Here is a 27,293-nt window from a genome sequence, read left to right on the forward strand (position 1 = left end):
GCCGTCACCGGCACCATGAACAAGAAGAAGAAGCCGTTCCTGGGCATGCCTGCGCCCCTGGGCTACGTGCCGGGGCTGGGCCGCGGGTGAGGCGCCGCCCGGGCTCCCCCGGGCCCCCGTGGGCCTGGCCGAGGCCTTCCCCGCCTCGGCTCCCCCTCACGGCCCGCCCGCCCTCCTCGCCGGGTCGCAGGACGCCCCTGGGCCCCGTTTCGTGCCTGGCTTGGTGCCCATGCCCCGTCCATCCCCATCCCCTCGGGGCAGGCCGGAGGCCCCGCGTGGCCTGCGCGGCTTTTTAGGCGTTATTCCTACGAGTTGGTTCGCGTTACTGTTCAAATAGGTGGTTTATGTATTTAAATGCGGATCTGGTACCGGGGATAAGTTCCTGGGTGCTTTAGACGCTGCTGGCTGGGAGGAGATGGTGTCTCTCCGGGTTTTGTAGCTGCGGATGTACATGGGGCCTGTTAAAAAATCATCAGATCTGGGGGTGTTTGTGCTGGGCACAGTGAGAGGCAGGTTGTGGTGGCAGGTGTACCAGGAGTTGCCCTTTGCTGGGTGTGCATTATGTTTGTTCTCCGCTGATCTGTTGCTGCGCTTACGCTGAGGTGATTCTATTGACGGTGCCCTGGGAAATACTGGCCAGTTGAATGTGGGGTTTCTGGTGAGCCCATCGCCCCATCTCTGTACCCAGTCCCACACCCCATAGTGCCCTACAACCTGCAGGATCAGCTTTTCTAATGTGTCCCACTGAGAGACAGACCATTAGAAGAGAGAGCATCTCTCAGTACAAGACAGATGGTAGAGCAGTGAGCTATTTGATTGCAGTGTCTTCGTAGATCAATTCCTCCCTATAAAAGGACAAGTTTTTTCCCCCAGGCTTTATGAATGATAGGGATGGGGACTGGTTGATGCTGTTCTTGTAAAAGAATGATATTGTTATTGTCTGCTCTAAGTAATAGTTTTGACAGAGTGCCTGTTTAACAAACGGTGGGGTTGCAGTGTGCTAAATAGCTGCTGCTGGTTTATCAACACAGAGCCACAGGTTTCACCACCCGCTCTGATATTGGCCCTGCACGTGATGCCAATGACCCCGTGGATGACCGTCATGCGCCGCCAGGGAAGAGAACTGTTGGGGATCAAATGAAAAAGAATCAGACGGCTGATGATGATGATGAAGACTTGAATGACACCAATTATGATGAGGTGATGAGATTTTCATCATCATCTTCCTTTCCCCAAGTGGAAGAAGAGTCCCTTAGCTCCCTGCTCTCTTGCTATGAAATCCCACATTAGCTGAGGTTTCAAGACCAAAATTTCTTGTCGTTTGCTAGCAGCACTTCCTTTATTTTTTATTTTTTTTTAATTGAGACCTTGTTATACATAATGGCAAGTGCTTGCAGATTTTTGTGGTGGTCTCAGTCCATGTATCGTGGTATCTATGTATACGGAGCCCTGGGAGTCTTGGGAAAATATCCATAAATAAAATATTAGTTTAAGTACTTTGGGGTATATATGTGTTTTATTCTGCACAAATGAAGTCTAAGCTCTTGTGCTTTGACATATTTGTCTTTATGTGGCCTGTGTAGTCTCTGTGTTTAAATCCCTCTTTGGTTAGTTAAATGTTGTGTTATTCTTTTTGTTTGCTTTCGACAGTTTAAAAAAAAAAAAGTGGTTGATGGAAGAAAATGGCCTTTCTATACTGGGATCTCATTTATTGCTTAATAGAAGCAGTTTTGAAAGAGAAACAATTTTGAAGCAGTTTTGCTTTTGAAATGGTGTGGGAGGATAAACACAGAAGAAAGCTGCTTTTATTTAGGGTTTTATTAGTCTGATGCAATGTTGTTAGGAATAGCCTGCTCATGCATTTTCCTTGTTCTGGGTGACTGTTGGCTGTAGTAGGAACATAACAGGAGCTTTAAACTGAGGATACTGCATTTGTTTTTCTCTTCTCCCCCCCCCCCCTTTTTTTTCTCTCTCCAAATTCTTAGTTCAATGGGTATGCTGGGAGCCTGTTCTCAAGCGGTCCCTATGAAAAAGATGATGAGGAAGCAGATGCTATTTATGCAGCTTTGGATAAGAGGATGGATGAACGCAGAAAAGAAAGAAGGTAGGATAAATTGCAGCACTGGCATGGGGTGTTTTCTAGTTAGTGTGTGCTTTAGAGTTTTCCTCTACCGCTTCCATTTTTCCAGTTCAGGTTTTGTCCTTGTCTGCTGGGTACGTTTTCAGAAGCGTACGCAGTTTTTATTTGTTTTAACACCGTACTTTTGACCCTGTGGCTTCAAGTTTTAAGGATGGTGGGTATTTTGCACAGCTTTCTCTGAGAGTTGAATTGCTTCACTGTAGTTTATTAAGATGATGTGGAGAGATGCTGAGTGACTGATTTTGATACATCACAGTGGAAATTGTTAGAAAAGTCATGTAATGCAGGTGTCTTATAAACCGGTGTTACTTAGCCTGTTAAACTCACCACCTGGTTTACAAGTAAGAGGACGTTAAAGACTGAAGTTCACTTGGTTGGAGATGTCTGTTTTTACACTATAATATTGTCTTACTTGATAAAGACACCTCTGTCGTAGATGTAGATAATCTAAGCTTGGAAAAAATCCTGCTTTTTTAATTCCTTAGCTCTGATCAAACACATTTTTCTGTAATATCAATGCTTTGTTTAAAGACTTGCCCAGTGTTCCTTTGAGCATAACCTCAGTATTCCTTTTCCTAAGGGAACAACGAGAAAAAGAGGAAATAGAAAAATACCGTATGGAACGACCCAAAATTCAGCAGCAATTCTCGGACTTGAAAGTAAGGAAGAACATATTGCCTGAAATGTGACTTTTATCTTTATGACATATGGGCAATGTATGTCTGTTCTGCATTTCTTTGCTCTGATTTTGTGTGTTAGCAAACAAGTACTTTGTTATCCTCCAGATTAGAATTCCTTTCTGTTGGAAAAATAACTAAACTAATATGAAGCTGGCAGGTAGTGGCATGCAACCTCTTCTTGCTTTGAATCTCTCAAGTGCTGCAGTATAATTTTCAGTTGCAGTTATGCAGTTACAGGCAGTATAATTGATAGTGCTGATTTAAATCAGAGTGGTGATGCAATCTTCAGTAAGTGATAAAGCAATATCATCTGTACTGACAACAGCATTCAGAGCTACACTCAGTTGATGGAAGTGAGTGTTTACAAGCTACTTTTTAGAGATACGGCAGGATACAGTGATTCTGCCTGTTGAGCACTTTCCTTGTGGATACACGAGGTAGTGAAATTTATGCAAATTTTGATGCTAGGCTTTTGTTTTGTGCTTTATTTGGACTTCACATCAGTTCTTGAGAAGGTGCTACGCTTCTGTCCTTGAGGGACTGATAGCTTGTTGGCATTGAAATAGTAGTTGAGCAGGATCTCCTGACTCTAAAGATTCTTTTAAATAAAATGTATTGTTTAAGCTATTGTTTAATGATTAGTAATAAAACACTCAATGATACAGGCACTGAGATTAATCTGAATATTTGTAGCACTGAATTTAATAACAAAATTGATTTGGAATCTCAGTCTGGACTAAAACCAAATTCTAATTAAATGCATGTAATTCTTTTGTACATTGGATTAGCAAAAAAATCTGATCTTTGACCTTTGAAAGAATCTGAATTCTTTCAAAGAAAAAAACCAATCTATTAAGGAATAAGAGCAGTTAAAAGGAAAAAAGTTCTACAACAAGTAATGGTGATAACTCCTGTTTGAATAGCGGAAGCTAGCAGAGGTCACAGAAGAAGAGTGGTTGAGTATTCCAGAAGTTGGTGATGCCAGGAACAAGCGTCAGAGGAATCCTCGTTACGAGAAGCTGACTCCTGTACCCGATAGCTTCTTCGCAAAGCATTTACAGTCGGGGGAGAATCACACTTCTGTGGACCCACGCCAAACGGTGAGTTTGAAAGCAAACCTGATGAAGATGTGATCCCTACTTTATAATTAGAGACAAGGGTTAAACCTTGCATTCATTAGTGGCATTTGGAGCGGGGGGAGAAGGTACTTGACCAAAAAACTTGATGTAGTTTGAGTCTGTCAAAGGACTTGCTGGATGCTAAACTCCTGTGCTTGCTGGAGTCTTTCAGTGCACACTCATTGCCAGAGAAAACTTGAGGATAGGCAGGGAGGGCTTGGTTCTTGTGTTAAAGAGGGAAGAAAGTGTTTCTTTTCCTTTTCTCTGACTATAGAATTGTGATAATGAGTTTTGGTGAGCGTAACCAACATCCATTTCTGTTGTAACAGCAATTTGCAAAAATGGAACAGAAAATAAAGTTCAGTTTCACCTAATGGTTTGCTCAACCCTGGAGCAATTGTGTTAAAAATTATTTGCCTTACAATCAACTGAAAATTAAGTCATTTAGCTTGTTGCTACTTGGCTCCAGGCTACTATGGTCATAGAAGCATCTGACTGGCCCTAAACTGGCACCATGTCCATGGGATGACTTTATAGATATTCTTGTTTAAATGTGCTAGGTTTAGATGCTTGTGCTTGAATTTTTCACTTTCTTGTTACTTATTTCACTGACTTGACTAAACTTGAGTAATGACCTACAGATTTGCAAAATCTGTATGAGAAATGTCTTGTGATTCAGGGAAGCCACTGTTTCAGAAGTACCTATGGGGCTTTGACAACTCTGTCCTGTAGCCACTGGAGAAGAGCAGATCAGCCAACAGCCTGAATTATTTTTGAAATCTCAGAAGAGATTTTAGGAATGCATTTCTCTCACTCTTGTTTTTAGCAATTTGGCGGGTTGAATACTCCATATCCAGGGGGCTTGAATACTCCATACCCAGGAGGAATGACACCAGGCTTAATGACACCTGGGACAGGCGAATTGGATATGAGGAAGATTGGCCAAGCCAGAAACACCTTGATGGATATGAGGCTAAGCCAGGTGAGGATGTTGGAAGGCAGGATCTGTCACAGGTATACTTGGGGTTGGTGTTGAGCTGCTATTTAAGACCCGGGTTTGGTAAAGTCTTTAATTCTCTTGGGTGTTACAAGAAACAGCTCAGCTGTGAAACAATTCTGTACTCCTCCTCCCCAAATCTGATGCCCCTTACACTAGTAGAATTTCCTGAGAAATAGCAGTTTGTCCCTGGAAGACTTGGTCGTTATGGGAGAACGGACTGCCCTGTTACAGCAGAGGTGGACTTCAGGCCACCCTGTGTAGGGGCGCAGGGCAAAATGCTGAAAAGTACTACTCTTACATTGTTGTTGACTTCTTTTCCATTGATTTTTCCCATCTAAATCTGGTTTAAACTAAAAAAATGGGCTTTAGCTGGCAGGACTGCAAGATCTTTTGGTGACTGAAAGCCAAGATGCTTGTTTTCTGGATTTTCAGTGGTACTAGGTTTTTAATGTTCAAGTTGTATATTTTAGAAGTGGAAAAAAGCTAATAAGCAAGGCTTTGTGTTTTCCTTCTTCCTTGCTCTTGGTAGCAGATGAATGTCTAGGTTTCTTGTACAGCTTCAGTGTCTTTTCCAGTCTTTAGTGTGTGCAGGCAGACTGGGGGGCTATGAGTGGTCATTTCAGTAGCGCTGACTTGACTTTCCCAGGTGTCGGACTCTGTGAGTGGCCAGACTGTAGTGGACCCCAAAGGATATTTGACAGACTTGAATTCGATGATTCCCACACATGGAGGAGATATCAAGTAAGTTTAAGAAGGATTAACTGATTTATTCTCTTAGTAATGGCTGTGATCCTGCATATAAATGGAAGTCATAGAATCATAGAATAGTTTGGGTTGGAAGGGACTTTTAAAGGTAGGTCATCTAGTCCAACCCCCCTGCCATGAGCAGGGACATCTTCAACTAGACCAGGTTGCTCAGAGCCCTGTCCAAGCTGACCTTGAATGTTTCCAGGGATGGGAAATATGTCTGAGCTGGTGGCTTTCAGATAGCATTGAATTTGTAAAAGATGCTAGGTGAGTTTTTGAGGATGAATCCTTTTAACATGAGATCTGGTGTAGTCTTTCAACTGATGTATTTAGCATCTGACCTGGATGCATCAGTTTGGAGGGGTTGTTTCCATTCTATCCCTGGACTAACATGCCAGAGTGATGGCAGTGTGTGGCTGCCTGCCAGCCAGGAAATAACCTGGTTAATTGTATCTGTGTACTGCTAATTTAGGCTTGATTGACAACCTCTGAAAACCTGAAGTTTCACACCTGTTTTGTAAAGAATTGCCATTTAAGGCAAAGAGATTATGTGCAAATGTTGATGCTAATATTTGACTTAAATCAATGCTTTTGCTTATCAGCTTCCAACTGGCAGTGCCCAGCTGTAATTCCTAAAAATCTTACTTAAATACTTAACTGGTTTTCACTGTGATCTCATTGTGTTAGTGTATATTCGTAAACTTATTTTGGTAGTATGTTGTGTGTATCACCAGTATGGAAACATTTGAGATCACAGTTATTGTGCATCTGAGTGTGGCTGTGAAGAACTGACTGTAAAGCACTTACTGATTCAGGAGAATTGTTTGCTAGTGTGCTGAGAATTTTCCTGTCTGTCTTTCCTCCTCCTTTAGTGATATCAAGAAAGCCCGTTTGCTCCTGAAATCTGTACGAGAGACCAATCCTCATCATCCGCCAGCCTGGATAGCATCAGCCCGACTGGAGGAGGTCACTGGCAAACTCCAAGTGGCTCGAAACCTCATCATGAAAGGAACGGAGATGTGCCCCAAGGTCAGAATTGCTTTGCTTCCCTGCTGATCCTTGCAGGACAGTGGGAAAAGGTTGTGTTTACAAGCAGCAGCATCTCTCTATTAAGCTTGTATCAGGCTATGCCTGATACAGCTTCACTATCTGCAATATTAAAAGAACACATATTTAGTTAGAAGCTCTAATTTTAAATTCTTGTTTTGATGTAAAGGAATATTCTTTCTTTTTCCTGACAGAGTGAAGATGTTTGGTTAGAAGCTGCTCGGCTTCAGCCTGGGGATACAGCCAAGGCTGTTGTGGCCCAAGCTGTCCGCCACCTTCCACAGTCTGTCCGAATCTATATAAGAGCAGCAGAGCTGGAGACAGATATCCGTGCAAAGAAACGCGTCCTTAGGAAAGGTGAGAGCTTCTGCAGGGTCAGGGAACAAAGTCTGAGTCTCCCTCTGTATTGCATTGTAAGTTGTTCAAGATGTGCCCATAAGTTTAAGGGGTTTTTTGCATCCTTGGTGAAAATAACGGTTGTTAATAATGTGTGTCTTAACGGTGGAACTTGCTGCTGTTGAGTCAAAGAGTAGAGTTGTTGAAGTATTTGTAAGATGTCCTTCAGTGGAAAGCTGCTGCTACTGAGCAACTGCAAAATGACATTTCACTTAACTAAAACTAATTCCAACTTGATCAAAGTTAGATGGGTAGATGAAAGCAATGAAAAAAACCCCATGCTCTAAGGAGAAAAGGATGTTTTAACTGTCACCTTGTGATGCATTTGGGAAAAGATACCGGAATTCTTGTTTGAGTTCCAACTTCCCTGTAACCTGCTAGATACCACAGCGATTCCTGGTGGAGGAGTTTGGAGGCCTTGGGGTTCTCATATCGTTGAGGTTTGCTTTACTGTAGCAAGTTCTGTGTTCTTGACAAACAGCTTTTCTCTATGGTCCTTACCTAAAACCCTACATCTTCTGTTGTATTGCACTTGGAGGTTTCCCCCTTTTGTGGAATTGCTGTCTTTTCCAGATAATGATCTCTTTAACAGCAGTTTGTTGTGTTGTCCTGAACCCAGGTCTTCCTCGCAGGTTCATGGTATTAATTCTTTGATTACTTTAAGTTACTGTGCCTGTATTGGTAGAGATTAGATCTGTCATGACTATTGAATTGTATCAGTTAATCTCCTGACTTTAATCTAGACAGGTAAGAGGGTCTGGTTTTAATACATTTACTAAATCATTGTGAAGCAGCCTACAGTATTGAATGGCCTGGCTTCAAAGGAAGTGAATTGCCTCCTACCTCTTACTACTGCATGTAAAATTGCGCATCTCTGGTGAAATGACCTCTTACTGCATGTGGATGAAAGGCACTTAAAGGTTCCTGGGTTTGAAGTTGTAAGAGTTCAGATATTAACTATTCAGTAGCTTTTTTTAATTTTTGTGGACTAAGCAGAGCAGTATGCTGTGAAGTGTTGCTCCTGTGACGCTGTGTGTCTTTTTCAAGAACAATAATAGGTGCTGAACAGAAAAACACTTTTACATGAGCAGAAATAGATTTCTGAGTCTAGCTCAGGTAGGAGAGCATCTTGTGTGAAAGCAGTGACTTACGTGTTAAGTACTGAATTTTGCTTTAAATACTGTATTTGCAAAGAAAAACATCTTGCTTCATTTTTTGGAACCACCTACTTAATCTCTGATACAAAGCTGTTAGTGCAATGGAATATGATTTATCAGTCTCTTTCCAATTTCTGCCTGTTAACAGCTTCACGGTGCTTCTCTGCTACCTAGGGAACATCAGTAATATGATGCTTGGAGCTGTTTGTATGTACAGCCTTAAGATAAGTGGCAGTTTAACCCATTATTTCTCCTAAAATAAAAAAGACTGACTGCCAGGTAATCTCACTGAAGTGTGATCTTTCATACCGTGTTTCTCTCGTCTCTTGGCTGTGTGCATTCCTACCATCCAGCAAAACCGCTGGAGTTTTTAAAGCCTCTCTGACTGGAGAGCCAGTGAGCTGAGTGTTTAAAATGCATCTTGGGATGTAAAAATTGAATGCTCTATCTATGAAAGCATGTTCTGTCCTGCTGAGTGGTGCTTTCAGCTCTTGCAGGCTGATTTTATTCACTTAAACTTTTCAGAAAAATCTCCTGCTGCTGCAGACTTGAGAAGAAATAGTTAATGTCTGAATCCTCAGTGCACACTACTTGTAAATGCTCTGTGTATTTTTGTAGAGCTGGGATGTGCTCTGAAGTTGAGGCTCAGCAGTGTGCCTCTGCCTTTGCAGGAATGCTTAAAGGAACAGCCTTGCCTAGAAGCATAGCTAGTTTCAAAGTAGGCTTAGATGCCTCTCCCCACCCGTTTCTGTGGTCCTGCAATTATGCTTGCTTTTATTGAATAAGGATGTGCTCAGGCCTTTGTTACTATAGCACATTTGTGTACAATTGCCATGGAAGCAATGCAACTACTGCTGCAGTGCAGCTAATACTAGTAATCTGTGGTGTAAGTTGTAGTGACAAAAGGCTAAAAGAACCCCCTTGTTTCTCAGTGTCACTTTTAAGATACAAGATAATGAAGATACAGACTGAGAAAAGCTGTTGTTTAGACTCCAGTGTTTCAGACAGCACAATGTAGGGCAGTCTGCAGAGAATGCAGTTTCTACCAGCTATCCCTTGGACAAGATTAAGGAGACCTTAAAGACACTTAATTAGATGGAGCCCATGATGGATTGCTGAAAGAACACACCAGATTCAGTGGCTTAGAGTGATAGTGTCAGCGATACCTTTAAGCTTTTATGCATCCTCCTGTTTTATTTTTGCATAGCGGGCCAATAACTTTTTGGGAAGATAAACTGGGATCCATTAAGTTGTCAGGAGATGCCTATAGGAAAACTAAACCATGAAGGGACAGTTCGAACATCTAAGGAGCAAGGTTGTGTTATTAGTTAGTATTGAAGGTGCTCCCTTTCTTGTACAGGGAGACCCAGCCTGATTAGGGTACCCAGTTTTGAAGATCCTGCATATGCTCATTTGCTGAGACTGGAGGCTTTGTTCAGCTAGGTGTTTTACTGAAGAGGATGGAATTACAGCTTGTACAGGGGAAAAGCCCTTGGCTCTTCAAAACCTGTTTCCAATTAATTTTTTTATTTTCTGATTTTAAGTTCTCATTGTTGAAGCAAGAGCTAATATAAGTATAGTTCCTTCCTTTCTCTCTTTCAGGAAACCTTATCTGTAATAGGACAAAGCCTTTAATATATCATCTTCAAAAAATACAGTTCTCTCTTTCAATTGTGACAATGTAGTTTATTAATTGTTTTGCCTCTCTAGCCCTTGAGCATGTTCCAAATTCAGTGCGTTTGTGGAAGGCAGCCGTGGAGTTAGAAGAACCTGAGGATGCCAGGATCATGCTGAGTCGGGCTGTGGAGTGCTGTCCAACTAGCGTTGAAGTAAGTTTTTAAAAAGTAAAATAAAGCAGCCCCTTACACACCTCCTAGGGTAGCAGTAGAGCTTTAAAAACAAAATGCAGAGTGAGTGCAGTGTGAGTTTTCTACCATGTACTTTATGCCACAATGAGAAGGATGTGATGAGTAGTGGACTGTGCTTTTTTTTTCCTCCAGAGTTAATTGGTGGTCATTATATGCCTCATTTTCCTGTGTAATTGTTACGTTAGTTATGCCAGTGTACTGCTGTGCCTGCTGTAGCCAATTAGCCATATTCGCATTCGTGTTTAGTGTCTCGACAATTGTGAAAACAAGCATACGTACAGCCTGGGGAATCTAAACCGAAGTTGCTTGTTTTAGATTGAAACACTGAACCAGAATGTAATATTGAGCTGTTCAAGAGGTGATGTGAACAGAAAATACGAGTGCAGCAGCCAAGCAAATGGAGATGATATCTTGAGGTGATTAGGATTGGGCTTTAAGGACAGTAGTGAACTCTGTTTCTATTATTTTTCCATTGGTACTCTGCAGCCTGCTTCTACTGCTTGAGGACAATTGCCAACTAGTAGCAAACAGCATAAAGCTGCTTATCTCTATGGGCCGACAACGCCGTGCAGCGGTGTTGTCATCTCCTTGTTCTAATCTAAAATACATCTTTCGTTGCTCCACAGCTGTGGCTTGCGCTGGCAAGGCTGGAGACATATGAGAATGCTCGTAAAGTCCTTAACAAAGCCCGTGAGAATATTCCGACGGATCGTCACATCTGGATTACTGCTGCCAAACTGGAGGAAGCCAATGGAAACACCCAGATGGTGGAGAAAATCATTGACAGAGCCATCACATCTCTTAGGGCTAACGGTGTGGAAATCAACAGAGAGCAATGGATACAGGTATTTGCTTGGTCTTGGTTAGAGACCCAGATGAACTCTTCAAGTTCTGTTTTGAAGGCTATCGATGGAAGATATTGTAGGATAGAGTAATTTTGCCTAGGCTTATCGGTGGAGATCCCCGTGAAAATACAAGAGGCGAGACTAAAAAACTGAGGAGAGCCAAGGCCATAGTTAGGTGATACTCTGGGGTAACATTGCGTGCGTTGAGCTGAGGAATGTCTGGTTTACTTCTGTCTTGGAAGATAACCAGCTTCAAGTTGAAGCAGCTGCTGCCTTAAGTAGGACAGAGGCTTTGAGCCTCCAGTGAAGGATTTCTGTGTCTTTTGCATATGTCTCTTTTGGCTTAAAAGATATCTGTTTGCCAAAAAAGTCTTTGTTAGGTAGTGTTGTAAGAAGTCAATACAAATACTGCACATGCAGCAGGCAGGAAATATTCTTGGTCCTTTATTGGCTTCTAGTCCCAAGGCTGTGCAGAGCGGTCGTGGAACGCTGTTGTACAGTGACGTTTACAAAACATGACCTCTCCGCAGGTTCATCCCAGGTCGCTGTATTTTCAAATGTTTTGTGCTAAAAAAGTAGCAAAAAACTGTAGGTGTTTCCTGTGTTTTGGTCACATCCAAAAGCAGTGGTGCTTGAGTTTCTCGAGTTAGTAAGACACTTCAAAGACTATTGCCATCTAAATGGCTTGATGTTTGGTTAAAAGAGCCTCTTTCCTCCTGATTTTGTACTGTGCTTTGTTTAAACCCAAGTCTTTAAACCAGTTTACTACTGAAGTGACTTACAGTGGGTCAAGGCAGTAAAATGTTCTTGGCACAGTGCTTAAGAGTGGTGATAATGAACAAAGTATTTAATATTAAACAGATATCCTTGTTAACATATAAAAGAATTATAACTTTCTTTACAGTAGTAAAACAATTAAAGGTTAATTTAAACTTCTGTTGAAAAAAACAGCACGAGAGCCTCTGCATCATTGTCTTCTTGAGTTCCTTTTCAGTACTAAAACTGTTCCATTCCTGTTACCTGATCAGAGGCCTTTTTAACAAGTTTAAGCATGACACGCTTGGCTTTCCAAAAGCTTTGTATGTCACAAAACTCTACTTTTCCATATATAGTCTGGTGAGAGAGCCTTTGCACCTTTAATTTAACACCGGTTGAGGGTGTATTCATTTGAATTCAGTTATTGCTTAGCCCTTATTGAGACCTTAGAATCAACCCAAAGCTGAAAGAAGATCAGTAATTTTGATGATACAATTCTTCCTTCTCAAATTCTTGCAGTTTTTTATTGGCCAGCTCCCGGCCCAGCCCAGGGCAGGTCAATGGAGTTGTAAGAGGAGACTTTTCAGGCTGGAAAGGTCACGCACTATCACACTTACTCCTTTTCAGTGGATACAGTTGATGTGCTCAGTTTAACCAACTTCTGATTGATTCTGTGTACAACTATAGCACCTTCCTTGTGGGTGTCAGCTCACTAGTTAGTGTCAAGATATGTTTGAGTAAAAAGGTATTTTTAATGTGGCAGTGACTCACAATGTCTCTGTGTTTGCACATGAGGAGTTGCTGTTGCGGAATCCAACTTCTTGTGCTGATTTCTCAGAATGAGTAGGGCTTTACTCCTGTTTCTAGGATGCTGAGGAATGTGATAAAGCTGGAAGCGTGGCCACATGCCAAGCAATCATGCGAGCTGTGATTGGGATTGGAATTGAGGAAGAAGATCGGAAACATACCTGGATGGAAGATGCAGACAGTGTATGTCCAGCTGTGATGCTGGGTGGTGGTTTTGTTTTGTTGTTTTTTTAATTGGGGGAAATTGAACTGGAGCCTGGGAAACGACACATTTTTTTATCTGTGAAAGTGGATGTGATTCCCACAACATCTGCCTGCATTTGGCCAGTCTGCCTCTCGGGAGGTTATTGTATTGTAGAGCTTTTTTCAGCTTTGAATTTTTACTTAGCAAAAAGTTGGTATTGTGATAGATTGTTTGCTGGTTTTGGTGTGGATTTTTGTGTGTGTGTGTGTGACATCAACAGAGATTGATGTCTGGTTAAAGTAACTGGGACTCGAGTTTTGAGACATAGACATTGTAGCTCAAGAGTTAATGTAAGACTGGACAGGGGAGTGGGTAAGAGTTTTACCAGGCTTACTTTGCTTTAGGGGAGTAGTTTGAACATGCTCTAAAAACTAAATTCTACTTCAGCATGAGAAGTGTCTGCTTCACTGGCCTTGAAGTTTGGCTTACAGCAGTAGGGGAGCAAATGTTGGAGCGCTTAAAGTTTTGCATGTAAAAAAAAAAGTGCAAACACAAGAGCATTTACAATGCTTTACTACTGTTTCAAGCTGGCTTGTGTGTGTCAGTCCCAGAGAAAGGCCAGTGATACTTGTGCTCTGATAGAGGGACGCTTGGAAATTTCCTCCCTGCTTCCTTTTAAAAAGCTGATAATAACTGTTCCATTATATATAATGCCCCAATTCATGTATTGAGTTCATGGGTTATTGAGTTCTGTGTTAAAGGAATGACACACGCATTAATTCTTGCACTTGATTTCAGTGCAACCCTAAACTGGCTTAGTTCTGACCTGTTTTTTCCTTAGTGTGTTGCTCATAATGCTCTGGAGTGTGCCCGAGCAATTTATGCCTATGCCTTGCAAGTTTTCCCGAGCAAGAAGAGTGTGTGGCTGCGAGCAGCGTACTTTGAAAAGAACCATGGAACGAGGTACGTGTGCTGCATAATCCTTAAGTGGAGGGATTCATCCTTGTTACAGGGTGGTGGACTGGGCATGAGGAAAAGCTACAAGATCAGCCCTGAAGTGGTGTATTGCACATGCAGAGTTAGTTCAGCTGGTGGAAACTTGCTGGCATTGTTTGCAGGTCTGACCTTCTTTGTTATGGTTGTGGTCAGAACATCTTTGGGTTTTATGAAGTTATAAAAAGTTCTTTGGCAATAGAGATTACTTGGTAAAAATAGTTATGAATAGGCAAGGCAGGGACAGTCATCTTTGAGAAGGCATTTCTAGAAAAAATTTGGAATACAAATCAACTAGAAATACAGCATGTGTTTAATTTTCATAAACTACTTCATCACTGAAGTTGTCCAAGCATCTCTTGCATTTTCTGATAATACAGAATGTACACATTCACAGTCTGTTTAAAGATTGGTGTTTATACTGTCACAACTCAGACCTCCTTTTTGAAGTTTATTCATAAAGCTTTATACATCTGAAACTTTCTGCCCAAGGTTTAGAATAAAGCAAACAATGTCTGCAATAGACCTTTTATACACGTGGAATCATCCTTATTAAATCCAGCAAGGCTGTAGTGTGGAAGTGACTGCAGATGCCGAGTTCTGCCTCAATTCAAGCTTTTTTTTTTTTTTTTTTTTGAAGCAAATATGTCTTTGCTTTTGATGTTCTGTCATGTTTCCCACCGGTGGCTGGCTTTTAAGCCCCTTGTTGTACCTGAAAAGTGTATTTTCCAGAGGAGAAAAAAAATTTACATAAGATCAAGCCAGCTTCATCTAATAATTCTGAAAAACTTCCCGTCACAGTTTCTCCTAAGGTTTGTTCAGAAGAATGGCTCTTTCCAAGACAAATGAGCTGTTTGTGTGCAGGGTCTTTCCGCAGAGGCTGTCAAACAAAGGTGTCTGAACAATGAGCTGTTTGTGGAGTGCTGATTTCAGAACCCTTGTGAAAAAAAGACCTCACCCTTTCCTTGTTATGAAACAACTTATCGAGGTTTACAACGTTGGACTTTGCAACAATATTTATAACATTGAGTGATAGTCAAAATGGTGTGTGAGAGCTCACCTTTGGCAGTATTTCGAGTGATTGTAACTTGCTCTTTCTTGTCTCAGAGAATCCTTGGAGGCTCTTTTGCAGAGGGCTGTTGCTCACTGTCCCAAAGCAGAAGTGCTCTGGCTCATGGGAGCCAAATCAAAGTGGCTGGCGGGAGATGTGCCAGCAGCCAGAAGCATTTTGGCCCTGGCTTTCCAGGTGGGTATGTTAGAATTGCGTGATGGTGTTAAGTATGACTAGTAAAGAATAGAGAGCAGGCTTTTTCTGTCAACACTTGGCTCCTGCTGCCTTTCAAAACGACAGGGGCTTCCGCTGTTCTTTGATTGTTTTATGTGGCAAAATGTTCTCCTGTAAAATAGCAACAAACTGGAAGCAAGAGTGTATTACCACTCTTTTAGTAGTTCCACCCTAGGTTCTGAGTTTGCAAACCATTAATTTTGCTACTGTGGCTCCCACCAACCCTAGTCATGGATCAGAATCCCCTTGTCTTAGGTCACCTGTCTCCTTGCTAAAAAGGGGTAGTGGTCTGCCCTAATTAATGAGGTTGCTGCATTACTTATGGCTTGGGACCAAACCCAGTAATCCATAGCAAAATGAAGGGAATTGTCTGCTGGGTGCTGAGAAAGAAGGATGGGCAGAGTGGTACATTTCTAACTCTGGGAATGAGGCTTAAGAGCTAAGTGATAGCAAAACCAAATGACAGGTCCTGAGATGGAAGGTAAAAGATATTTACTTCCTAAATTTGTTCTTGGTGGTTTTTGTTACTATCCTGAAGGCTTCTTGACATGGTTGCCACTGAAATGACTTTTACTGGGGGAGGTTTCACAGACCTCAGCTGGGAATTCAAGCTTCAGGGTTTTTTTGCTCGGCGATAATAAAATGAGGGTCTCATTGTGGCAGATCCTATGATCTTTTCCGTATTTAAACTGGAAGTTCGGAAGATCAAGCATTAATGCTTTTCAACAATTGAGAAGCATCCAACTTCTAAACTGACATATATCTTTGTGTTGTGCATCTGTTTTGGAGAATTTCTGTAAACTTCAAAGGTCAAAGAAGATTGGGAGGAGCTTGAACTGAAAAAAAAAATCCTACTGTGGATTGACAAAGCTCTGATTTCAATTTTAATCTGGATCAAACGGAGGATTAAATCTGCTGTTGATTCACTGTATGCATTTGTCTGTCATTTTATGTTCTTGCAGGCCAACCCCAACAGCGAGGAGATCTGGCTGGCTGCCGTGAAGCTCGAGTCAGAAAACAATGAATATGAAAGAGCAAGGAGGCTGCTGGCAAAAGCTCGCAGCAGTGCCCCCACTGCAAGGGTAAGGACGTGTGAAGAGTGGAGAGGCTGAGACCTCTCTTGGCCACGGGGGAGTTGAGGCGGAAGGAGGAGTTCCTTCAGTTCTGTGGCCTTAGTGATTGACCAGATGGCTCCCTGCCATTGCCTTTTGCAAGCATGTGGCCACTTTGCTGCAGTGCTTCTCCAGCGAATTGCAACACAAAATCATGGCATGATGGGAAAAAAGGGCTAGGATCAAGTGAAGGGTTTCAGGTTTTTTTACACAAATGGCAAAAGTCAGGAAATTCCCAGTTTACAGCTGTTTGTATAATGTTCATGTTGCATAAAAGCACGTCTTGGAAAAAAGAGAGAGAGAATACTTTCACAAAAGACTCATGCTTGCTGTGCTAAAGACAGCTCTGGTAGAGTTTGTTGTTTAAAATTACACTGTTGTGTTTATCTCTAGAGTTACTTCTGGTATGATAAACTTGGTCTATTTTCATCTGTTCATATAGAACCGTTTTAACGTTTCCAAGTAAAAGAAAAATCAGTTTGGTGTCCATCCCCTGTGTCTCCCCCCAGTTTGTGCTTCATCTTAGATCTTTTAAACTGTCCTCTTCCTCTTTTGTCAGTCAGGGAGCTTCTCTCCAGCTGGCACCAAAGCTCTGGGCTCAGACTTGATGCCTCTCTTGCGAAGTCATGATGGGGGAGTTTGGGAATGGGGAGGACGGGGATCAAAGAGTAGTGAAACAGCCTTTGGTCTATAATGTATTTCTCGCAGCTGTAACTTCTTGTGTAGCCAAAAGAAAGGCATTTGGGAGCCGAAAAGTATATGTACCAGTCTGTAATTAGCAGGACAAAGCTGCAACTTGAAGCCATGAAGGAGAGTAGGTGGTCCTGCTAGCTTGGACATAAAGAGGTCAGATTGTGCTGATGAAGCAGGCTCAAATTTTTTAATTGGTTGTGGTCTTAAAGCTATGCTCTTTGTACAAATATGTTACAAATGTCAGCTCTGTGCTAATAGGATAGATACAGGTTGATCGTGCTGTTTCAACTCCTTTAATATTTACATTTACCTTTCTCATTGTTACCTGTTCCCACTACTATTTAACGTTGGTATTTGTATTTGTACTTTAAACTGTAGCTAATCAATAACATTGTAATGAATGTATGGAAGTGGGAACCCACTGCATTGATGGACTAATGGTTTTTCAATGGCTGCTAGTAATAAACAGCTCTGGTTTGTTCTCAGGTCTTCATGAAGTCTGTGAAGTTAGAATGGGTGCTTGGGAACATCGCTGCAGCCCAGGAGCTTTGTGAGGAAGCCCTGAAGCACTATGAGGACTTCCCCAAACTGTGGATGATGAAGGGACAAATTGAGGAACAAAAGGAGCTGGTAGAGAAAGCACGAGAGGCTTATAATCAAGGGGTAAGATGTATGTTATTGCAAGTTCGCTTTGCAATTCTGGTGTGGAGAGATGTCTGTCTTCGAATCAAAGTGGAGAGGGCTGTGTCCCAGACTAACCGATGAGATTTCTGTTCTCTCTGGCATTGGTTGAAACAATAACAAAACCCCCAAAATTAGGACCTTGAAGTAAGCAGCAAGAATTTCTCTTACCCAGTATCCATGTGCAAAGTTCACTTTCTTGCTTGAGAGTTTGCTGTATGCTTGACTCCTCACTGGTAGGAAAAAAGTAATTGCAGAGTAATTCTCTAAGACTGGTAAAGGCTAAAAGCAGAACTCTTAAAAGCCTCCTAACGATTTCTTAGATACACACAGTAAAAGGAGGTGGGCTACAGAACACTCGTGTCTCTCAAATGGTAATCGATGTCCTTGGGTATGAATGCTTCTGAAACTCATCAGCTGTGAAAGTAATAGGGAAGCAGGTTTCTGCCAGTGTCGATACCCTAATGACTTCCCAGGCTTCAAAGGCAATCTGTTTCCTGCGCATTCTGTTGCTGTGGTTTGGTTTTGTAAGAGCCCTCCACTGCCAGCCGGCGCACAAATTATAGATGTGTTATTAATGGAGGTATATTCTTTCTCCTGCTACTGGGATAGCTCAGTCACAGTTCATGTCCCTGACTGTTTTGAGTATAGGAGAAACTTGACTTCTATATTGTTCTGTTCTGTAAGACTAGGAGAAATTTGAGCAATGTAATCAACTTTGTCTCTCGTCTCGGGGGAAATTCTTTTCTATAGGGTTATAAGATTTCTTTTTTTCCAAATCTACATGTTACCATACCTTTTTTTTTCTAAACAGTTGAAAAAGTGTCCCCATTCCATACCCCTCTGGCTTTTGCTGTCCAGGCTGGAGGAGAAAGTTGGGCAGTTGACTAGAGCAAGAGCCATCTTGGAAAAGTCTCGCCTAAAGAATCCAAAGAATCCAGATCTCTGGTGAGTTGTGTGGAGGTGAGCTGAATTTGGGCAACAAAGCCAATCATCCTTCAGGCCAGCTCTCTTACATCATCTCAGTCATTTGAGCCTGGAACTTATGACCATGCCCATCCTAGAGTTTCTTCGGGACTAACAGCTTTTTCTGAATGCCAGAAATGCTTTGGTGATCCTGGCTAGTGTGTAGCTACTCTAAGGAGATGAGGACTAGTTATTTCTTTACTGGTAGTTGTAGTGCACAGAGCATGAAACCCCAGAGATCTGTCATTTCTGTGATAGTCCCTTGTTCAGATTGTTTTTGATCTAGGTGATTATAGAATAAAGGTCATGTTTATTTTTAGACAGAGAGGGATGGGAAGATGTCAGTCACCTACACATATTCAGAATATGGGCAGATGTTTGCAATTTCCAGTGACCTTCATGTGACTCCCTGTTTGTTTCCGCATGATGAATATGTTGTCATAAATATTAGCACTGACTCTCTTCCTTACCAGGTTAGAATCTGTGCGATTAGAGTACAGAGCTGGGCTAAAGAATATTGCAAATACTCTGATGGCCAAGGCATTGCAAGAATGCCCCAATTCAGGTGAGCTGGATCTCATTTCTATCTTAAATGCAGTTGTTTTGACCAGTTGATAAAGATACCTCTTTTTCCAAGGCATCCTTTCTGCCCAGGTCTCAAGATGCTATGTTTTGGAGAGGTGTCAGTCATCCTTCTGCAAATGAAATGTTGAGGGTCTTTGTGAATAATCCCAGTGGCTTTGTGCTATCTCACACCAGAGAGGTCACGGGTTGGTGCTCGTTCCATTTTGCTGCAGTATCGAGTGTATTATTTTTCCTGTGGTCCACAGTTTGCACCCAGCTTTCCTGGGAAGGCGTCTTGGATACAGGTGGCTTTTCTCTGAAGCTGGTAGAAGTTTGCCAAGGTGTAAAATTGAAGAAAAACTCTTGAGTGTTTGTAGTTAGGGAGTTCAGTGGAAAAAGAATGGGTTTTTCCCTGTCTCGTTGGAGTTCAGCTGGCCGCAGGAGACTTCCCGTTGTTGGTTTGCCTGCACTGGTTGCTCTACTAACTGTGCTTAATAACTTGTGCTGGCAGCAGATTTCAGCTGCAGTCATGATAGGGGATCATGTACCATAAATATTTAGTCCTGGGTTTTGATTATTTTAACTCATTTAAGAAAAGGCAAATAGGTCCATGTAATGCAAGTCAATTGGTGCTAACCAGCAGTGGAAACATTTGCCTCTTGGGATGGGAGGAGAAAGTGCGTAATGCTTCCCTATTTTTTTGGCAGAATTGTGGGAAGACTTAATTATTTAAACGTGTTGACATCTTTGGAGAGAAGATGTCACATAACTACAAAGTGTAGTAGTCTACTGCAGGGCAAGCCTTTTTAGCTCGCCTTCAGGCTAGGTTTTGAAAGGTGTTTAATTGGCAGCTGCTAAAGTCCCAGTGAAATAATTGAGAATTAAGTGACTTTTATGACATGATAAACTCATTGCAAGCTGCTCACCATGTGAGTGGGTCAACAAAGCAATACCACCCAAGTCCTGCTTTGTTTTGTGAATGACCTAATGCTTAGTGAGTGTTTGCCACCACAGGCTTTTTTACAGAATCTGCCTGTTGCTATGGGAATGAGTGGCAGGATCTCAGTTTTTGTTTAAATAAAATCACTTCCAGCTCTTATCTTAAAACTCTGCAAACCAGAATAAAAGCCTGCAGGAATTAGCTCGTTGGACACCTACAGTCATGTAAACCAGAGACTTGCATCCATCGATTGCTGAATTGATTCCTGTGTGCTTATGGCTGATGTAGGCAGGCTGCACAAAGAGTAAAATTGAAATATAATGGTGTTTGTGTCCTCAGCAGGCCTGAAAATAGAGGCCTGAAAAATATGCTTTGACCCTATGTGTATAAAGAGCAAGAAGAGGAGAGTTCTGCTCCAGTCTGTCACTGCAGTCATCAAAGCTTGTGTATGTTCCTGTGGTGCAGTTTATGGGAAGCGAGAGCACTTTGATAGAGTCCTGGCAGACATAAGCTTTCAGGCTTTGCTTTGAAGTGATCAGCAGGTATGGTTGGCTGACATGAGAAGCTGAAAATTTCATGCTCCTCTGAGCGTATTTCCTTTCTTGCTTTTGGCAGTGAAAGGAACTAGGGATTAAACCCGGACCTACTCTGTCCTTCATCGTGTGTGTGGAGAGCCAGCATCAATAAGACCGTGGTGCTCCCTGGCACCCTTGAAACTGCTTCCAAACGGTGTACTTTGCACCTTCTGGGACTTCTCTGCCACTGCAGTTTCCCATTCAGACAAACGGATGTCTTTCCCTTTTGAAATGCTGAGTTACCCTCCCCTGTTCCACTGCTTGCACTGTCTCATCTGACAGGCATGAGCTCTGCGTTGGCGCAGACCTGTTTAGGGAGTGCTGAAGCTGCAGCAGGGTTGTGGTACAGAGTCATTCAGAACTCAAAGGTCCAGCATGGTGCAAGCAGTAGCTAAAAACTCAGAGTGCTGAAGGAAGTATCCATGCAGAAAGAGTGATCTGGGCTGAGGCTGGGGCATGGGTAACCACCCGGGTGGGGGCAGTAGTGCTGCTCATGTTAGAGAGCACTGGCCTGATGGCAGGATGGCGTGGGTTAATCTTGGAAATAAGACTAAACAATCTTCCTACTTGACTTGATTAAGGAATCCTGTGGTCAGAGGCAATTTTCCTTGAAGTGCGACCGCAACGGAAGACCAAGAGTGTGGATGCTCTCAAGAAGTGTGAACATGACCCACATGTCCTGTTGGCTGTGGCCAAGTGAGTTCCTCCGCTTGATGTAGTTAAAATATCCGTTTTTGTGTGGCTGCATCCATGATGAAACATTGCACTCAAGCATGACCATGTGATTCTGGCTGCAGCAGCTCTAATAAGCCTCAAAGCAAGTAACCGCTCTCAAGCTGTCTCCTAGTAACTGTGCAAATCTCTCCCTTGATTCAAAGCAGGGGATGTCAACCTGCCCTCAAGCTGTTCTGCTGGTTCTGGGATTGTGGCACAGACAACAAAACGTTCACACAGAGTCCTTCTCCAGTGCTGAGTATTGGCACTCTGAAAATTTCTGTCTTTCTGTCCCTTGAAAGGCATTTCAGTGTGCTTTCGGATGAACTAGGCTTAATTAAGTTTTATAGGATATGCTTTAAGTATTTGTGAAACTAGGGACAATTTTTTCTGGTCGTTTTTCAATTTTTATGCAGCTGACTCTGTCTTCTTCATCTTTTCGCTCTACCCTAGATTCTGTCAGAATTTTTTAATCCTGAGCTATGTGCTGTGCTTTTGTAGTCTTCTCCCCTCCTGAATTTTTGCTATGTCAGTTTTCTTTAGTTGTGGCCCTTCCTGGAATGCAGACTAGCAGTCATACTGTAGTTTGCTTCTCTGAAATGGGAAGATAATCTACTAAGAATTGTTGTCTTGTCTACATTGAGTTGTGAGACGTCCAGTAATGAAAAACCGCTATTGGAAGTGACTCGTGCCATATTCTTCCTATCTGATGTGTGAACGGCTCTACAGCAGTTACGATTGGAACAAACTTACTTTTCTTCCTTTGTGAATATCAGAAGAGGTTAATGCAGGAAGTATTTTGCTCAAAGAGTTGCCTAGTTCTTTCACAACTCTTTTCTTTGGCTTATTAAAAAAAAAAAAACAAAAAAAACCAACAACCCAAAAAAACCCAAACAAAAAAACCCTGTAGGATACACTCCAGTGACTGCAGTGCTGGGTTCTGCCAGATAATGACAGCTGACTTGTTCAGCTTTAAACATTTTTCTCACTTGCTGCTAACTTTTCCTTTGTGGAAGCTGCTTCCAGGCCCCTTCTGGTGCAACCTCAGTTTAGCAGCTAATCCCAACACAAACAGCTTCCACCTCCCCTCATGACTTGCATGTAGGTACAGTCATAGCATAGTGTCACACATCTGTGAAAAACTTTTGTTAAAGGTGTTGCTGAAAATGGCCACTACCTGCAGGTGTTGAGCCTCTGCTATCATTGTTCGTGTTCTTTTAAATCATAGTTTATTTAACACGGAACAATCAAGAGTATTAAAGGGCTTAAAAACAATCATATAAGCTGTATAATTTTATGACTGGCTAAGCTCTTTATGAGGGATAGTTGTCTGATTTGATAAGGACCTTACTAGCTCAAATGAACTCTTTAATGCAAAAGGACTGAAACCAAGAGACTATTGACTCAGCTGGTTAACTACGGGGGGAGAAATTTCAGAATTCACAAGTACCTTTATGAAATGGCAGCAGTCAGGCTGGGCGCCAGGCTGGGATTTGAACGCAGAAGCTTATGTGCTCGCCTTTCCTCCTAAAGTGGAGCTGACAAGATAGGTCTGCTCCACTAGAGCATGCTTTCTTGGATGTGAACGTGTGACTGCACGCAGCCATGGCTCCAGGAACATGCATGCCATTTTCAGCTGCTTAGAAGTTATTTAATTGTTAGATGCTAAAATCAATGTGAAATATTAAGAAATTGGAGGAGGGGAAATAGATGTAGGCATGCAATCCTGTCTCTTGTCTATACCAAATCCGGAACAGCAAAATTAAGTGATTGTGTTAGCAAAAATTGAGCTCAGAGAGTCAAAGATTGAGCTCAGAGAGCAATACTTCCCTTCTCAGAGTGTCGATCTCTTCGTGGGGCTAACTTAACCAGCTTCCCTGGGTGGAGAGTGAAGAGGAAGCGGTGACTGTTCTTTTCAGTCTTCTCTTGTCTCTTCCCAGGGGAAAGACAGTCAACAGGTGCCTACAAAATCTGCTCTTTCCTTCTGGGAAGAGCAAAGAATTGAAATATCTGTAGAGCCTTTAGTTGGACTGCTTGCGGGTTGGCACGTTCCTCTAAAGAGAGGGTCTTTGTTGACTCACTTTTGGTTTTCTCAACAGGCTATTCTGGAGTGAGCGTAAAATAACCAAGGCCCGAGAATGGTTCCACCGAACAGTGAAGATAGACTCTGACCTGGGAGATGCCTGGGCTTTCTTTTACAAATTTGAGCTCCAGCATGGCACGGAGGTGAGTGTGTGCCTGAGAACAGGGAGCAGGGGAAGGCAGCGGGAATCCCTTGCCGATGTTGGTTACCCAGTCCCGGGGATTGCTGCAGCGTGGGGCTGAGCACGCTGCTGCCTGTGTGGCTCACAGATGAGGCTGCGGCTGTCACGCCTGGTCATGAATGAGCATGAACAGACCTGTGTGGTGGTTTTTAAAAGGCTCTGTCATTAGCTGAGCTGTCTGTCAGGCTGCTGTTGTCCTCAGTCATGCTAGTTTGTGCAAAAATCTACGAAATCAATCTTTCTTCTGTAAAATGCAAGCTTTCTCTTAGGAGATTTTCCTGTAATTGCGATGCTGGGTTTGTGTAACTAGTCCCATTTCTTCACAAGTGTCAAGTACAGGTTGCATGTGAACATAGCCAGAGGAACGGTCTGTTTTAATCTCTTATGGCAGTTTTTACTGCCTGATATTACTGAAATTATGGGAGTGTTTATCTTCTGACTTCAGAGAGACCTCTCACTTGACAGATCTCATGCAGGTGGTAATTCAAAGGAAGTTTCTGCTGCAATTTCCCTGGTGTAGCCAAAACTCGCTTGGCTGTATTTGGGCCAGTTTGTTCAACAAGGCAGGAGAGTTGCTGCCACTGAATTTTGACTCGAGTTTTGATACTGCCTTAAAAAAACAAAACAAAACAAAACAAAACCCCACCATAAGCTTTGAAAGAGTGGGGTTGTTAAATTTTTGGCTCTGTGCTGGAACAAACCAGGGCATTAAGAGACTTGCAAACTGTCATTTCTCTTCCCTGTAGGAACAACAAGAAGAGGTGAGGAAGCGCTGCGAGAATGCTGAACCTCGCCACGGAGAGCTCTGGTGTGATGTTTCCAAGGACATAGAAAATTGGCAGAAAAAGATCGGAGAGATTCTTGTGCTTGTGGCAGCCAAGCTTAAAAATACTTTCTAGAGTATGCTGGCTTCAGCTGCGTTAGTCATCTCTGTAGGACTTATCTGCTTACCTGCTTTCAGTGCATGACACGGATTTTGGAGAACAGGAGATCGGTGGTGATATGAAAGATCTTTCTTCCCAAAAGAAAAGCTACTTCCTTCCCTTCCCAGTGACAGTGCTCTTGGCTCACACAACATGCTCGTCAGGTTCTGCAGCGCATCTGAACGCCGTTGCTGGTGTCACGTAGGAGAGACAAGCAGGCTTGTCAAGCACTGTTGGCATTTTCATTTTGATGCCTGAATCCCCCCTGTAAATAGAAGCTTTAGTTGGTGCTTGTATGGGTTCTGACATTTAGCAGTTCTTCTGGTTTCTTCCCTAGCATGCATTCCTGTCCTGTGTGGTCCCTCTTTGTTCAGTTTTCTTTGTGTTTGGCCCACCTGATGCTGGTTCCTTGTCAGCAGGTCTGGTTTGTTGCTGTTTGAATACACTGAATGTCCTTGAAGGCGACAAGGGGAATTCTGCTGGGAGAAGACCAGCAGCCAAGGGGAATGGCTGGGCTGGCCCCTGTCTTTTAGTTTTTTGCCACGAGCCTGGTTTAGTGTGGTCTCCTCTGCTGGCAAGCTGCAGCACAACTCAGAGGTATTCCTCAAACTAGAGCAGATGGAGCATTTTGTGAAATCCAAGAGCGTATTTTTACAGACCTTTTCCTCACTTTTTAAATTGTATATAGTTATTCTTTTAGGTGTCTGATTTCATTAAGCACAGTGGTATTTTAAAGTAACAAGGCAAAACCCAGCAATCCTTGAAGGCCCTTTTGAAGGAGCAACCTTTACTTGAGTTGTTGAGAGACTGGGCACTTTTACAGTGGCAGCTGCTTTCAGTTGGGATATTTGGGATGATTCTTCAAGTGCAGATGGAAAAAAGCAAATTCATGAGAGGAAAAGCTTTGTGTTTGGGGCCCTTTATAAGCTCTCTTCAGTTTTCTACACTCATGATCTGTATTATTTTGACCCCCAAAAACCTGACTTTATTGTGATCATTGAATGAAAAGCTGTAATGTTACGTGTTTGGATATAGAAAAAGTATCCAGGTCTGTGTATGTGCATTATATAATGTATTTACTTGGAGGAGAAAACCCCTTACCACTTCTTTGGACAATATGTATAAAATACAGCTTGTTTGTTTTGTTTCCTTACGTTCTCTTTGAATGTGGTCTTGCCCTTTGACTCTGGGAAGAGTGGGGCTGATAGCAGAAACCTTTGAACTTATCAGGCTCCCACCGCTCTGGGAATGTATCTGCCTGCGGTGGTTACACCAAGTTGTGCCACAGCGTTTGGCCAAAAAGGATGAGAAGCCCGTCCTTTAACACTGAAATCAAAATGGTTGGTCTCGAAGCAAAAGCCTGTTTTTCACTGGATTTATAACAGAAACTCTTGTGCTTTCTCTTGAATAGCTGGTGAAAGTGTGTGAAGCTGCATTTTCATTAAGGAGGGTGTAGATCACGGATGTCCCACGAAAGTGTAGTGTCCCAAAGGTGAGTGAGAGGCGTTGGGAAGACTCTTGCTCAGGGGTTTCATGCCATCACAGGCATCCTTCCTGTATGTGGGCTTATGCAAAGGGGAAGGGAGAGGAGTTTGGGGAGGAGAATGGAGGTGTCACTCTTGTGAAAAGGAGAGGGTAGACATGTGGGAAGGGAACATGGCTGGGCAAGGATTTCAAAACAGCCAGAAACTGCAGGAGAAAAAAAAAGGTTTGAAAAAATAGTTCTCAATGTGTGCTGTCCTTCAGCCCCTCCTGCTTCTCACATGGCTTTTACTCTTCCTCCATAATGTGATCTGTGTAAGTGCTTGGCCATGGGGACTGTATACCACTTCTCTGGGAAGGGAGTACGGCGTTTCCTAGCATAGGAGTGTGCTGGGGAAAGCTGGGTGCCAGTGGTGCAATTCCTCTGCCCTGTGGTGCTCTTGTTCGGTGGCTGCAGAGTTGCGAAGGGGAAGGGAAGGATGGTTGGGACCGCGGTGGTGTGGCTTTTCTCTCAGGAGAGAGGAACAAGTGTTCAGAGCATTTCCCTTGAGCCAGATACTATGTGTGCGCCTGCTGGTCAGGATCTGTGTGCTTCCCCTGCCCCTTGCTGGGGTGGCAGCACCTCATCCTTAAGGATTTTTTGGGAAAGGCTACCCAAGAGCGCTGGGATTGAGAAAACACATGGGAAGGACTTGCTGGGGAGTTGCTCTTTGTGGGTGGTGAGGGAAGAGAGATTGTGGCCCAGTGCTGCGCACCGAAATGTGGTGGATGCCCTGGGCAGGGGGACCTGTGTGGGTGCTGCACCACGTCCTCAAGCACCAAGCTTCTTGTGCTACCTGCTCCTTGTATCCAGCTTCCCTTTCCCCTGGCCGGAGGGTGTACATTCCTTGTTTTTGGGGTTGTTTTTTTTTTTAGATAAAAGGGGTTGTCCATCTTAGAACCTTTTAATGTTTGTGTTTTTTAAATAGATTATGGCACCTACAAATTTTCAGTATATATAGAGCTCAATAAACAAGTTACATGGATGCTGTCAGCAGCAGTATGTTGTCGTGTATGCTGTGGTTCCCACTTCGCAGGGAGGAGCACTCTTGCCAAGCTGAGATGAGCTGGATTGTTCAACCCTTTCTTCTATCTCTTACTACAACACAAGCCCTTCACTCATTTCATTTTCCCCCCCCCGCCTTGCATCTTGTACAAAAGCCATGGAACCGGAGTCCGGGCAGTTTTCTGGGCCGGTACACTGGTGTTGAACGTGCCTGTTGAAAACTCGGAGGGGAGAGGGGCAGGGGGCTGCGGCTGAGCGCGTGGGGCCACCGTGCAGGTGGGGACCTTGGGGGTCACTTCTGCTGTGGGGGG

At 42.9% G+C, this 27,293-nt stretch overlaps 1 protein-coding gene across 1 annotated transcript; it reads left to right on the forward strand.

Annotated features, from left to right (window-relative positions):
• PRPF6 (pre-mRNA processing factor 6) lies at nt 1-24,431 on the forward strand (the record flags this gene model as incomplete). Its single annotated transcript, XM_082007431.1, has 21 exons — nt 1-86; nt 1,032-1,200; nt 1,986-2,104; nt 2,721-2,799; nt 3,744-3,920; nt 4,765-4,920; nt 5,585-5,679; nt 6,558-6,714; nt 6,927-7,089; nt 9,996-10,114; nt 10,780-10,998; nt 12,622-12,744; nt 13,587-13,708; nt 14,846-14,984; nt 15,986-16,105; nt 17,315-17,491; nt 18,324-18,457; nt 18,949-19,040; nt 21,136-21,250; nt 23,368-23,494; nt 24,279-24,431. The coding sequence occupies exons 1-21, from the start codon at nt 16-18 to the stop codon at nt 24,429-24,431; spliced, it is 2,826 nt and encodes a 941-aa protein (XP_081863557.1). The 5' UTR covers nt 1-15.
• Between the last annotated feature and the right edge of the window lie 2,862 nt (nt 24,432-27,293).

This window comes from Phaethon aethereus, assembly GCF_964289735.1.
Source record: "Phaethon aethereus genome assembly, chromosome: 16".
NCBI lineage: Eukaryota > Metazoa > Chordata > Aves > Phaethontiformes > Phaethontidae > Phaethon > Phaethon aethereus.